General features: G+C 33.8%; 2 protein-coding genes across 2 annotated transcripts; one reads left to right on the forward strand and one right to left on the reverse strand.

Annotated features, from left to right (window-relative positions):
• The first annotated feature begins 1,569 nt into the window (after positions 1-1,569).
• LOC105314034 (heat shock 70 kDa protein 12A-like) lies at positions 1,570-8,598 on the forward strand. Its single transcript, XM_020000972.1, has 4 exons — positions 1,570-2,348; positions 2,413-2,554; positions 7,062-7,138; positions 7,191-8,598. The coding sequence occupies exons 1-4, from the start codon at positions 1,929-1,931 to the stop codon at positions 8,520-8,522; spliced, it is 1,971 nt and encodes a 656-aa protein (XP_019856531.1). The 5' UTR covers positions 1,570-1,928; the 3' UTR covers positions 8,523-8,598.
• A 1,183-nt stretch (positions 8,599-9,781) lies between these two features.
• LOC105314036 (uncharacterized) lies at positions 9,782-12,264 on the reverse strand. The gene is made up of 4 exons (XM_011407942.2): positions 12,140-12,264; positions 11,924-12,070; positions 10,091-10,357; positions 9,782-9,929 (listed from the first exon to the last, which is right to left on the reverse strand). Exons 1-4 carry the CDS (start codon positions 12,149-12,151, stop codon positions 9,837-9,839), a joined length of 519 nt encoding a protein of 172 aa, XP_011406244.1. The 5' UTR covers positions 12,152-12,264; the 3' UTR covers positions 9,782-9,836.
• Between the last annotated feature and the right edge of the window lie 26 nt (positions 12,265-12,290).

Here is a 12,290-nt window from a genome sequence, read left to right on the forward strand (position 1 = left end):
TGATCCTGCAGGTGGCATAGCTGGTAGAGGATGTTCACGAGCTATTTCGTCAGCTAATGCTGGATCACTTCCTCCTTCCTTAACAGCCAGGAAATATCTGGCTGTTAAGGAAGGAGAAGGTGGTCATAATAATGAGAATTGTAAACAAATGGTATAAGAATATAGTTTGATGAGTTGGTTTGATCAAAGCTCTGCTAATTTACTACTATCCTATAAGATACAATTAAATCAATGATTCATTATTGTACAGAATACAATAGTAGAGTATGTTGAATGAGTTTACTATTGCATTAATGGCAATGCTAAGATATGACGTGAATCAAGGACTGTCTTTTAACTATTGTGAGTATACCTACTTCTCTATTCTCTATGAGATATCATAATAACCTTATTCACAACAAACACTCCCACTTCTCTTGATGTGTGTATTACATTCAATCTCTCTTTAGCTCTATAAGTCCTTTTATTGTCTTGTTTCAAGTGATTGTATAATTTAATCACTAAAAAATCTTCTCTTCCAACAATACTGGGAGTTATCACCACCTTTGCCTGAGCAAGAAAGAGAAAATAAAAGGAGAGAGAGAGAGGAGTTAATAATACAGATACATCTATAGCAAGTTTGTGTGGATTGGCAGGATCAACAATACATGCATGGGATGGTTCAAGAATGACTGAGGCTCTATTGCTGTTGGTATAGCAGCATTGTACAATGCAATTAATGAATCAGCAACAAAAACAAAAATTAGCAATATAAATGTACATGTATATGTATTCTAGTGTAATTCATATGTTGAATAACTCTTTATCTGTAATAAGGTCTAAAATTTGTTGCTTCAGAGGAATTCGATAAAAAGTTCGTTTTGTGTATTCAACTGATTTTTCAAAGGCCATGGCCAATGCCCATATTACTTCTATTTGATTTTAGTTTCTTTACCGTATAGTGCTTTATTTTGGAGGAGCTAAACTTTCGCTATTTTTGCGGTTAGCATGAAACCGCGAAATTAAAGATCAGCTAAAATTTCAATTGCCATTAAAGGCGTGGCACTAACATTGCAAATCCGCAAAAGTTATTTCGGCAAAAAATTGATTTTTATCAATCCACGAAATTTTAGCTCCGCAAAATTAAAGTGCTATACGGTATTTAATTTTTGTCAATTTCTGATTTCCTGTATTATCAAACTTATTTATTGTTCATCTCTTCCTCTCTCCTTTTTTATAATGAATTTATTTTAAAGGCTATAGCCTGTGGTTTTTGTAGTGCATAAATGTACATGTATATGCATTCATGTATGCTATTGCTTACACCTGCATCATTTGCTATATATAGATTCAGCAGCATTGGCCATTACTCCTTGTACATACACATGGCTACAAAGAATAAAGAAACAAAAAAGAAGAGAAAAAAATAATAATGTATAGTAAAATAAAGAGAATGACAGACAAGAGAAAGAATACAATTCAACATGTAAATATATTCTTTATAATTATGATTACTCTCAGTAGTCCAGTTTCTAGTATACACATCTCTCATCACAGATAACACAAAACTCTTACCAGACAAAAAATCCATCTTCAAAATTTGGTCGTATTTAATATCCTATGGTAAAAAGGAATGTGTCATTTACAAAACATAAAAGTAATATTCATAATCATTTAAATTAAATTGATGCTACAACCTATCATAACAATTCCAAGAATTATACATACATTTTGTAGTCCTTAGTTGTGATATAAAGCAAATGAATACCATTGTACATTTCTAGGAACTGGCAACTTCTTCACCCATAAGTATACACACAACAGTTATAAAATTCCAGGAACCATACAAATCATGAATTTTCTAAGAACAAAGGATTATTATAAAATTCTTTTTATAAGTCACATACAGTGAGTGTCCGCTTTAACCAAGAGTGGAGTGAAATCTGAAAATGGCATCAGGTGCTGGTGAAGTCCTTGTTATTGGGTCTCAAACCTTTCAAATAGCTCAAAAGCAATTGCGTCCCCAAGACTACAAGCCTCCACTTGCTAGAGCTGAAAAGGTTCCTCGTACAGATACTAACTATCGAGTTACTGAAGGAAACATTGCTGCTATTGACTTTGGTACTACATCAGTTTCACTGGCTTACACTACCAAAGGAGATGAGAAGATCAATGCATTCATTCTTGATGCTCAAGACAAAGCTGCAAGAGATACCAATGCTGTGCTGTTCAAGAGAGAAGGAAAAGTATCAGTGGGAGCTTTTGGGAATAGTGCTAGGTCTCAGTTTATAATAATGAAAAAAGCTAAAAACTATGACCAAGAGAATGTCTATTTTGAAAGAATAAAAATGATATTGAAAAGAGAAAGCGTAAGTAGACTATTAAATTGTAACAATTTTAAATTTCTTGTTGAATCATGCATCTTTTCTGCAGGATGTTGACAGGCAAACATTAGTTGAGTCATTTTCTGGAGAGAAGTTTTATCTGGTGGAGGTCATTGCCTTTATACTGCAGTACTTGAAGGACCGGTTGGTAGATGAACTCTCTCGTAGCTTCGTATCATTGAAGACAACAGATTTTGATTGGGTCATTACTGTACCTGCTATATGGGATGCAAGAGGAAAAAGAATGATGAGAGAAGCTGCTTATATGGTACATGTACGCAATGAAAATTGTTCCATTATTGTTGTTTTTATAGGCTGGCCTCCTAACAGAATCTAAAAGGATCAGTGAGTTCACTCCTATATCAAGTAGTCCTTTACCAGTACCAGATGAAGTTAATGCTGACAAGCTATCACTAGCATTAGAGCCTGAAGCAGCAGCTCTTTATAGCCAGGAAGCAGTAGTAGAGCAGATCAAACGTCAACCATCAGCAGCAGCTATTAGTCATCCTACAGAGTATTTGGTGATTGATGCTGGAGGAGGTACAATAGATATTACTGCTCATGTTGAAGTGGATGGAGCTATTGTCGTTTAGAATATACCTATTGGTAATGCATGGGGTGGTACACAGGTAAATGAAGCATTCTCTAAATTGCTTCAGGAAGTTGTTAGTGATCCTGGATTTGAAAATTTTATTGCTTCAGGAAGTCATATCAAAACTCAGGCATCACTTATTAAAATTTTATACAATGAATTTGAAAAGCAAAAGATACTATTTGGTAATGGGAAAACAAAAGACATTGCAATAGAACTTCCACCAATATTTATCAAATTTCATAGAAAAGCCCTTGTTGAAGGAGTACAAAAAATGAATGGTATAGAGTATGATGCAGATACCAATGACACCCTTTACATCAACGAAAGTGTCATAGAGTCTAAGCTGTTTGGTCCAGTTATCCAAGGCGTTATCGATTGCACCCTGGCAGCTATTGGTAAAATTGATAACTGCCCAAACACATTTTACCTGGTTGGTGCTTTTGGAGGGTGCAAGTACGTTCATGAAAAGGTCAGTGCTGCTATAGAAAGTTACTACAAGTCTAAAGGTCACACTGATGCATGTTCTGTGTTAGTACCTCCTACTCCTCATTTAGCTGTTGCTACTGGAGCTGTTATGTGGCGTAAGAATCCCGAGAAATTTAAAGCCAGACGAGTTGATGCCAATTATGGAATAGGGGTTTCAATTACATTTAATGCTAAAAAGCACAATGAAGCTTTTAAGACTTACAACAAAGACCGTGAAGAATATTATTGTGATTACATATTCAGTGTATTTCTGGAGAAAGGTGAATTAGCTAAAACTAATGAGGTTATCACTACAAACGCAACTCCAAGATATAAAGATGACACTACAGCAAGTATCATCATCTACTCAACACCTCAACTTGGGATTCAATATATCAAAGATGAGAATAAGAAAATAATTGTTACTACCATTGGCAAACTTGTCCTTGATATTCCCAATCCTGATAATTTGCCTTTGAGCCAACGTAACATTGATATCACAATGGATTTCAGTGGTACAGAGATACAAGCAAAAGCTCGCTATCGTGTGACTGGCAAAGAAGTTAAAACTGTCTGTGACTTTCTTTCTCCTTAGTTTTGGACAAAATTAGCATTTTAGCATTTAGTCTAGCTGTGCTCATTATTTAATAGATAATTAACATTAATAATTTACCAAAGATAGATGTTCGTGTACTTGTTTGTACAGGGTCTCAGGCCATATTTCATTAAAAATGAAAAGGATAGAATATTTCATATTTATAATTTTTCCTGATACATATACATGTACTTATGTTGTGTAAAAAGTTTGAACTGGTTCGGATCAAACATGTGTAGGTGCATAGTTACTATTACATAGATTTCAATAACATCTGTGTGTGTCTTTGTGTGATTGATTACTTGTGGTCTGTTAAAATTATATTTTGTGCGTGCCTTGAAGGATGGCAGCTTGGCAAGGCTGCCCAGGGTGTCATCGAACTGTCAATGTCACATGTGTACCATGTGTATATATAACCCAACATTTTTTGAGAATGATACAAAAAGCCAAACCATTTTGGTGGGTAGTGAGTAGGTTCTATGACCAACAACTTCTTATTGTTGGTAGAAGCCCGTGGGCGCATATGTGGACCTTTTACACAAACCCTACTGAAAAATTTTCTCCTGCTATTTTAGTACAGAGTATTTTAAAGATTTTAGCCAATTTAATAAAAAGGTCATAACTGACTCAAAAACTTATGGAGTCAGAATCAACTCAAGCTTTCTACATAGCATAACAACATCAATATGTATCAGAAAATGTAATAAAATTTGGGGTGATTTTAGAGCCATTTTTTGAATAACCATGAACTATAGTACAGGAATTTTTTCGGATTTTTGCTTATTCTTTAAAATGGCCATAACTCAAACACTTAAAGCCTAAATCAGATCAAACTTTCTACACAACATAAGGACACATTATTAGAATATGCTTTCCACCCAACTCATTGACTAACTGAAATGCAAATGTGCTCCCATGTTTAATAAGTTTAGCTTGTTGAAAAGCCATCTCTTTAGCTGGTGGACTACTGGTCAATAGGAAATGATACATTTGTACTTTGTATCCATACTAGAAATAAATAATAATAATTATAACAATTAATAACACATCCTGTTTTCAGGAAGCATTACAATAAAAGCTCTATCAGTTGCTATACACTATCAATATTGTCAAGAGTACGGTTAGACACTCTCTGTAAATTATGTACTCTGGATATTGTTCATTGTACAGTACACAATGTACAGCATAGTAGAGTATTATAATGAATGAGGCTATACCACTGCATCAGAGGGAATGCTGATATATGATGTGAATCAAGGACTACCTTTAGACTATTGTGAGTACATCTATACCTCTCTATAACATAAATAACACTCCATTCAATCCTCTACAGCTCCAAAATTATATAAATGTACACAGTACACTTATCTGATACAAAGATGTAGTGTATTTGCATGTTGAGCAACTCATTACATGTGTATGTTATTGGATAGTGCTATTACTTACAAATGCATCAGTTGCTACAGACTCAGCAGCATCAGCCATTACTCCTATAGTGTTTGGAAAGAAAGACACTCAAGTACCTTGTATGTACATATTCACAGATATATAGAGAAAGAAAGGAAAGAGATTATCATTTTCTTTATCTGTCTCCATGTATATGTCTCTCATTACAGATAACACAAACTTATTGAATGATGGGATCTTGTAAAATTATACATGTACTTCATTATCTACAAGAATATAGCACAATGATTGCACCAAAAGTGTATAAGAAGAAGCTATTATCTTACATATTAAGGCATGTGTTTACTTTACCTGATAAAACAATTCATTTGAAGACTTGGCCATATTTTAATATCCTATAATGGTAACAAAAAGTGACATTATCCTTAAAGTATATTTGATACTTATAGTATACATATCATATGTGACCATAATTGACAAAAGGTACCTTATGGCGGATAGCAAAATTGGTCTTTATAGCCTTAAAAATCCAACTTCCTGAGCTCCATTCATCATCAAATTACTCCAGAAGATGCAAAAAGTTACTATGCAACTTTTAGAAACAATAGTTGTCTAACAGAGCACTCACAGGTTCATATTTTTCATCATAATGATGAATTTTAAAATCCGCTATAAGGTACCTTTTGTCAATTATGGTCACATATGTTAAATGCAAAACCTATCATAACAATTCCAGGAATTGAAGTGAATATAATTATTATCTATCTAGTTTTGTGTGCATGAATAACATTGTAAATTCCAGGAACTGCACAACATGCAACCAGTTCCAAGAATTAGAGCGAGCAGTGGCAACTGCACCTAAGCCTAATGAATAATATTATACAATTCCAGGAACTATGTACTATATGAAAAACCCATAATCATAACAACTCTCATAAGAGCTATATACAATTCTGTTACATCTACACACACAGAGTGTCTTTATAACCAAGAGTGGAGTGAAATCTAAAATGGCATTGGCTGCTGATGAAGTCCTTGCTATTGGTTCTCAAACCTTTCAAATAGCTCAAAAGCAATTGCGTCCACAAGACTACAAGCCTCCACTTGAAAGAGCTGAAAAGGTTCCCCGTACAGATGCAAACTATCGAGTTACTGAAGGAAACATTGCAGCCATTGACTTTGGTACTACATCAGTTTCACTGGCTTACACTACCAAAGGAGATGAGAAGGTCAATACACTTATACTTGATCCTCAGGAGAAAGCAGCAAGAGATACCAATGCTGTGCTGTTCAAGAGAGAAGGAAAATCAATATCAGTGGCAGCTTTTGGGAATACAGCTAGATCACGGTTCACAACAATGAGGAAAACTGGGAACTATGATCAAGAAAATATCTATTTTGAAAGGATAAAAATGTTACTAAAAAGAGAAAAAGTAAGTTACAACTAAAAAGTCATACAGCCAACTTATCCATTATCACAATAATCACTTTTAGAATGTTGACAGGCAGACACTAGTGGAGTCATTTTCTGGTGAGAAATTTTATCTGATTGAAGTCATTGCCTTCATACTCGAGTACTTGAAGGACCTGTTGATAGACCATCACTGTCGTGGTGTTACACCATTGAAGACAACAGATTTTGATTGGGTCATTACTGTACCTGCTATATGGGATGCACGAGGAAAAAGAATGATGAGAGAAGCTGCTTATATGGTAAGTATAATAAAATTTGAATTGTTCCATTATCATTGCCATAATTATATAGGCTGGCCTCCTAACAGAGTCTAAAAGGATCAATGAGTTCACTCCTATATCAAGTAGTCCTTTACCAGTACCAGATGAAGTTAATCCTGACAAGCTGTCACTAGCATTAGAGCCTGAAGCAGCAGCTCTTTATAGCCAGGAAATGATAGCAGAGCAGATCAAAGGTCAGCCATTAGCAGCAGCTATCAGTCATCCAACAGAGTATATGGTGATTGATGCTGGAGGTGGTACAATTGATATTACTGCTCACGTTGAAGTAGATGGAGGCATTGTAGTCCAGAATGTACCTAGTGGCAATGCATGGGGTGGTACACAGGTCAATGAAGAGTTTTCTAAACTACTTCAGGAAATCATTAATGATCCTGGCTTCAAGAAATTTATTGCTTCAGGTGATTACACAAAAAATCAAGCTACACTAAATAAAATTATATACAATGAGTTTGAAAAGCAAAAGGTGCTTTTTGGCCAAGGAAAAACAGAAGAAATCGCAGTAGAATTTCAAATTAACTTCGTCAAATTTTATGAGAAAGCTCTTTATCAAGGAGTAAAGAAAATGAGTGGCATAGAATATGAAGATGACACACTTTACATTGGTAAAAGTGTCATAGAGTCTAAGCTGTTTGGTTCTGCTATCCAAGGCATTATTGATTGCACACTGTTAGCTATTGAAAAAATTGACAACAATACCAACACATTTTACCTGGTCGGTGCTTTTGGAGGGTGCAAATACATTCATGAAAAGGTTAGTCCTGCTATAGAAAGGTACTATCAGTCAAAAGGTCACATTGACACATGTTCTGTGATAGTACCTCCTACTCCTCACTTAGCTGTTGCTACTGGAGCTGCTATGTGGCGTAAGAATCCCGAGAAATTCAAAGCAAGACGAGTTGACGCCACTTATGGGATAGGAAGTGCCACTAGATTTGATCCTGAAAAGCATAATGAAGCTTATAAATTTTATAATGAAGACCGTAAAGAAGACCGATGTAATAATTTATTCAGAATATTTCTAGAAAAAGGAGAATTAGCTAAAGCTGATGAAGTTGTCACTACAACCTTGACTCCAGCTCGTGATGGTGAAAGAACGATGCGCATCCGAATCTATTCAACACCTCAGCTTGGAATTCAGTATGTCAAAAATGAGAATAAGAAACTAATTGTTACTAAAGTTGGTGAACTTGTCCTTGATGTTCCTAATCCTGACAACTTGCCTCTAAGACAGCGTAAAGTTGATATCACAATGGATTTCAGTGGTACAGAGATACAAGCAAAAGCTCGCTATCGTGTGACTGGCAAGGAAGTTAAAACTGTCTGTGACTTTCTTTCTACTTAAAGTATTATGCAAAAAACAAAAAGTTACGTAACAAGCTAACATCTTAGTATTAGTAGACCATTAAATAATGATTATAATTATTAACTAGAACAAGTAGAGTTATAGTAAATTGCAGTGACAGTGTAATCCTAGACAATCATTCATAAACTGGCAATGGTATCAGAGAAATTATAGAAATGAAGAATTTGCTAAAATTAACTTTTGACATAATTTAGCCCAAGTCACAGGGACTTTGGCCTGACTCTTGAGCAAATTTTAAAATTTGTAAAATATCTAAATTTGATCAGAATCAGCTCAAACTTTCTACATAACATACGAAAATATATAAGTATCAGAAAAAAATATTATAAAAATAAAGTTTTGACAAAATTTGATCAAAGTAGTACAAGGACTTTGGCCCAATTTTTGAGCAACTTTAAAAATCTATTTGATTGGAGTCATCTGAAACTTTCTATACAATTTTAAAACATGTATATGTATTCAAAAAATTATACCTATTGAGAATTTTCTCCTAGTCATTTTTAGCTAACAGAGATTTTGGCCTGATTTTTGAGTAACTTCAAAAATTTGTAAAAAAATCCAATTTATTGGAATCAGCAAATTTTTCATACAAGACATGAACATGTGCATGTATTATGTATTTTAATTATAAAAATAGAAAATTATTCCCTAGCAACTGTACAATATATATATATATGCAAGATATTTGCCAACTTTTTGAGCAACTTTAAAATCCACTGAAAAGAGCCTGAATGCATTAGAATTAATGATGGGATAAGTGAACGGTATAATTAATATCCTAAACAGAACATAGAGATTAACAGTAAAACAGTGATTATTACTTTACAATAGATCTATCAACAATTTTTGTCCCTGAAACTGAAAGCATGCACACCAACTACACACACTAATCATACTGTCAAATTATAATAAATTTCAAAAATGAGATGCTTTGTAAATCATTTCAATATGATACAATTGATTGTTGAGTCACTTACAAGAAAGGATGCATTTAGATCTAGATATTTTTCACCCACTTCAACAAGATATCTTGGCAATTAATGAGCATGATGACACACCCACACCAACTTGGCAACAACCAAAACAGTATTAAAACGGTGCTGTAAATCTCTGCCTAAAGTCTAAGTGTAACAGGATGAATATCTATTATCTCACATATTTGAACAGAATATAATCACAGGGCCAGTCCTGTCACAGTACATTCTCATTTTTAAAATATAAATATCTCAGTAGCTCTATTATTTTAATCAAGGAATCTTGTTTTAATTATAATTATAATATTAAATGATGGTATTAGTTTAGTACATTCATTTCTTGCAGCGTTGTTATTTGCTTCTTCATTTCTGTTATCTCTTTCTTTGCTGATTCCTTAATCAAGATCTGCTCCTAATAAAAATACTAATAATAATGTACATTCAATAAAAGTATTTCTCATAGCTAGCAATTTCTGCTAAAAATCTTACATTGTATGTAGGTCAAACTACCAGCTTTATGGCATCTATCATAACTTTTCTTTCTACATTTAGCTCTAGTTCTTACTCTCTTACTTCTATCTGAGGTATCTCTTCTCTTTTCATATCATTGAAGGATTCCGTAGTGAGAATTTCTTCATACAATTCATTAATTTTTTCTTTGAAATCTCTTCCAAGCATGGTTCCTTTTGTCTTCTCCTCACTGGGCACATTCTTTGGTAAGCAATAGTTTCTATTAAAATATCTCTGAAATCTCCTCATTGTCTTATTAATGTCACTGCGTAGAGCAGTTGAAAATGATGTAAATGATTTTTGAATGTCTTCCTCTCTGTCTGGAAACAGCTATATGAAGTAACAAGTGTATGCATGATAAGAAATATAGTAATATAATAATAGAAAATTATAAATACTACAATTTTACAGGCATATAATATAAACTTTAATTTCATTCAAAAGCCTCCATATCACTGTTTTATGGCAAATTCTCAAGCCATTTATGGTAAAATATACAGGAATTTCATAAAACTTAGCAAGGATATCCTTATGTTGTGCATCAATTTTAACTTTGAGCTGATTCCGGTCAAAATACATAAGAAGTTTTTATGAATCTTTAAAGTTGCTCTATATGCTACATGTGTATAAGGCTTGCAAGCTCATAAAGTATGCTTTGTAGCTCACTCAGCATGCTTTCTGGGAAACCCAACCCTCCTGGCAGTCAAGTATTAGTAGAGGCTAGTCAAGTACTATTGTCCCTATAACTATATATTGTCCCATTTTGTCGTATCGCCTCTCCTTCCTTCCATCTACCATTAGACTCTGGAACTCTCTCCCAAGTAACATCAAACAATCAACCTCTATCTCTTATCTAAAATTTTATTTGGATAGTAAATTTTAATTTTAGTTATTGATTTTTATGTTATCACCTCATCATGTATTTATTCTTTTTTTCAATTAGCATCAGCTATTTATTCTTAAAAAAGTATTACCAACAAGAAACGGCACAGTCTCATTGATTTGCAATATTCAATTATACTTATGCACAAATCCATGCACACTGTTTAAACTATACATGTACATTACCAAGAGACCATTATAATAATTTGACATTACTAAAATACTTAAATAATAAACACAAATGTCCTCTCATTTAATCTGTCTAACACTTTGCTCAAGCTGGCTGAATTTATTATATTACATGAAGTGCTTACTGTGCCAATAGCAGTGTGCTAGTTTTCTGATAGCACTTTTGCTTTTGGTCTCATCACATGTGCTTAGTGCTTGCAAACTGATTATGAAGCACTTGAAATTAAGTACAAGTATTTTATTAGATAAAGCCTGAGGCTGGATCAAAAACTTCAAAAGTAAACCTTAAAGCACTTTTAAGCACAAGCACTAACAGTGCTTGAACACAACACTGAAACAAACATTGTAGATAACAAATAAGTTTAACATATGCAACCAACCACACTGTCTCATCAGTACTAAGACAAATTTACAATATTACGTTAGGCCAGTGTATACTGTCGATTTTTAATCAAAAAATGGACTTTTGTTTTGTCAAATGCTTTACTCTAGAGTGGAGCCAAATTCAACTCTATCATCAATGTACTATATAGTGGGTTTATATTTCAAGGATAATAAATTTCACAAATGACCCCAATCCAAAAGTTTGCGGAATTAATGTTCACAAATTTGCACTAATCTGCTATCTTGTACCATATTAAATACAATGTAGATTTCAAAAAAATTAATTTCACAAATTTTGAAAAATCCATGAAATTTGTTATCCTCAAAAATAACCTGCTATATGGTAACATCAGGACTAGTGTAACATTGTAAATCAGCCTATTTAAAGGGTTGGGGGTTTGTTATTTTTAATAATGTCTCAGTAGTCTATATACAATGTACCTCAATCATTTTATCACTCGTGGCTTTCATAGCTTCACGTATTTGTTCAATAAATAGCATGTGAACCTGATCAACCAGAAATCGAGGTGGGTACTCATAAAACTCAAACATTCTCGTGTGTGAGTCGAAGACATCTTGAGAAGTAACCTAGAGGAATAGGATAGAATAGAGGTAAGAAGCAGCTCATCTAAAGTATGAAAACAATCATATGCTCACAGATTTCTCCATGACAAGTACTGAAACTGTCCAAACTGTATCAAACAACTATCAAGCAGCTATCAACCAAAACAAACAAGGCGCCAAGATTGAAGATTTGCTTAGATTTCAACTTTTCGAGAAGAGGTGTGCCGAACCACGCCCATTGGGT

The sequence above is a fragment of the Amphimedon queenslandica genome, unplaced genomic scaffold, assembly GCF_000090795.2.
Source record: "Amphimedon queenslandica unplaced genomic scaffold, v1.1 AMPQUscaffold_13131, whole genome shotgun sequence".
In the NCBI taxonomy this organism is placed as follows: domain Eukaryota; kingdom Metazoa; phylum Porifera; class Demospongiae; order Haplosclerida; family Niphatidae; genus Amphimedon; species Amphimedon queenslandica.

Excerpts from the sequence above, each read along its gene's own strand:
- LOC105314036 (XM_011407942.2), bottom strand. Across the intron at positions 10,358-11,923 it reads CGAGTGATAAAATGATTGAG|CTGTTTCCAGACAGAGAGGA; the intron begins GTACATTGTATA and ends TACTTCATATAG. Across the intron at positions 9,930-10,090 it reads AAGAGATACCTCAGATAGAA|GAGCAGATCTTGATTAAGGA; the intron begins GTAAGAGAGTAA and ends TATTTTTATTAG.
- LOC105314034 (XM_020000972.1), top strand. The coding sequence starts at position 1,929 with ATGGCATCAGGTGCTGGTGAAGTCCTTGTTATTGGGTCTCAAACCTTT. Across the intron at positions 2,555-7,061 it reads CGTATCATTGAAGACAACAG|ATTTTGATTGGGTCATTACT; the intron begins ATTTTGATTGGG and ends TGAAGACAACAG. Across the intron at positions 7,139-7,190 it reads TGAGAGAAGCTGCTTATATG|GCTGGCCTCCTAACAGAGTC; the intron begins GTAAGTATAATA and ends ATAATTATATAG.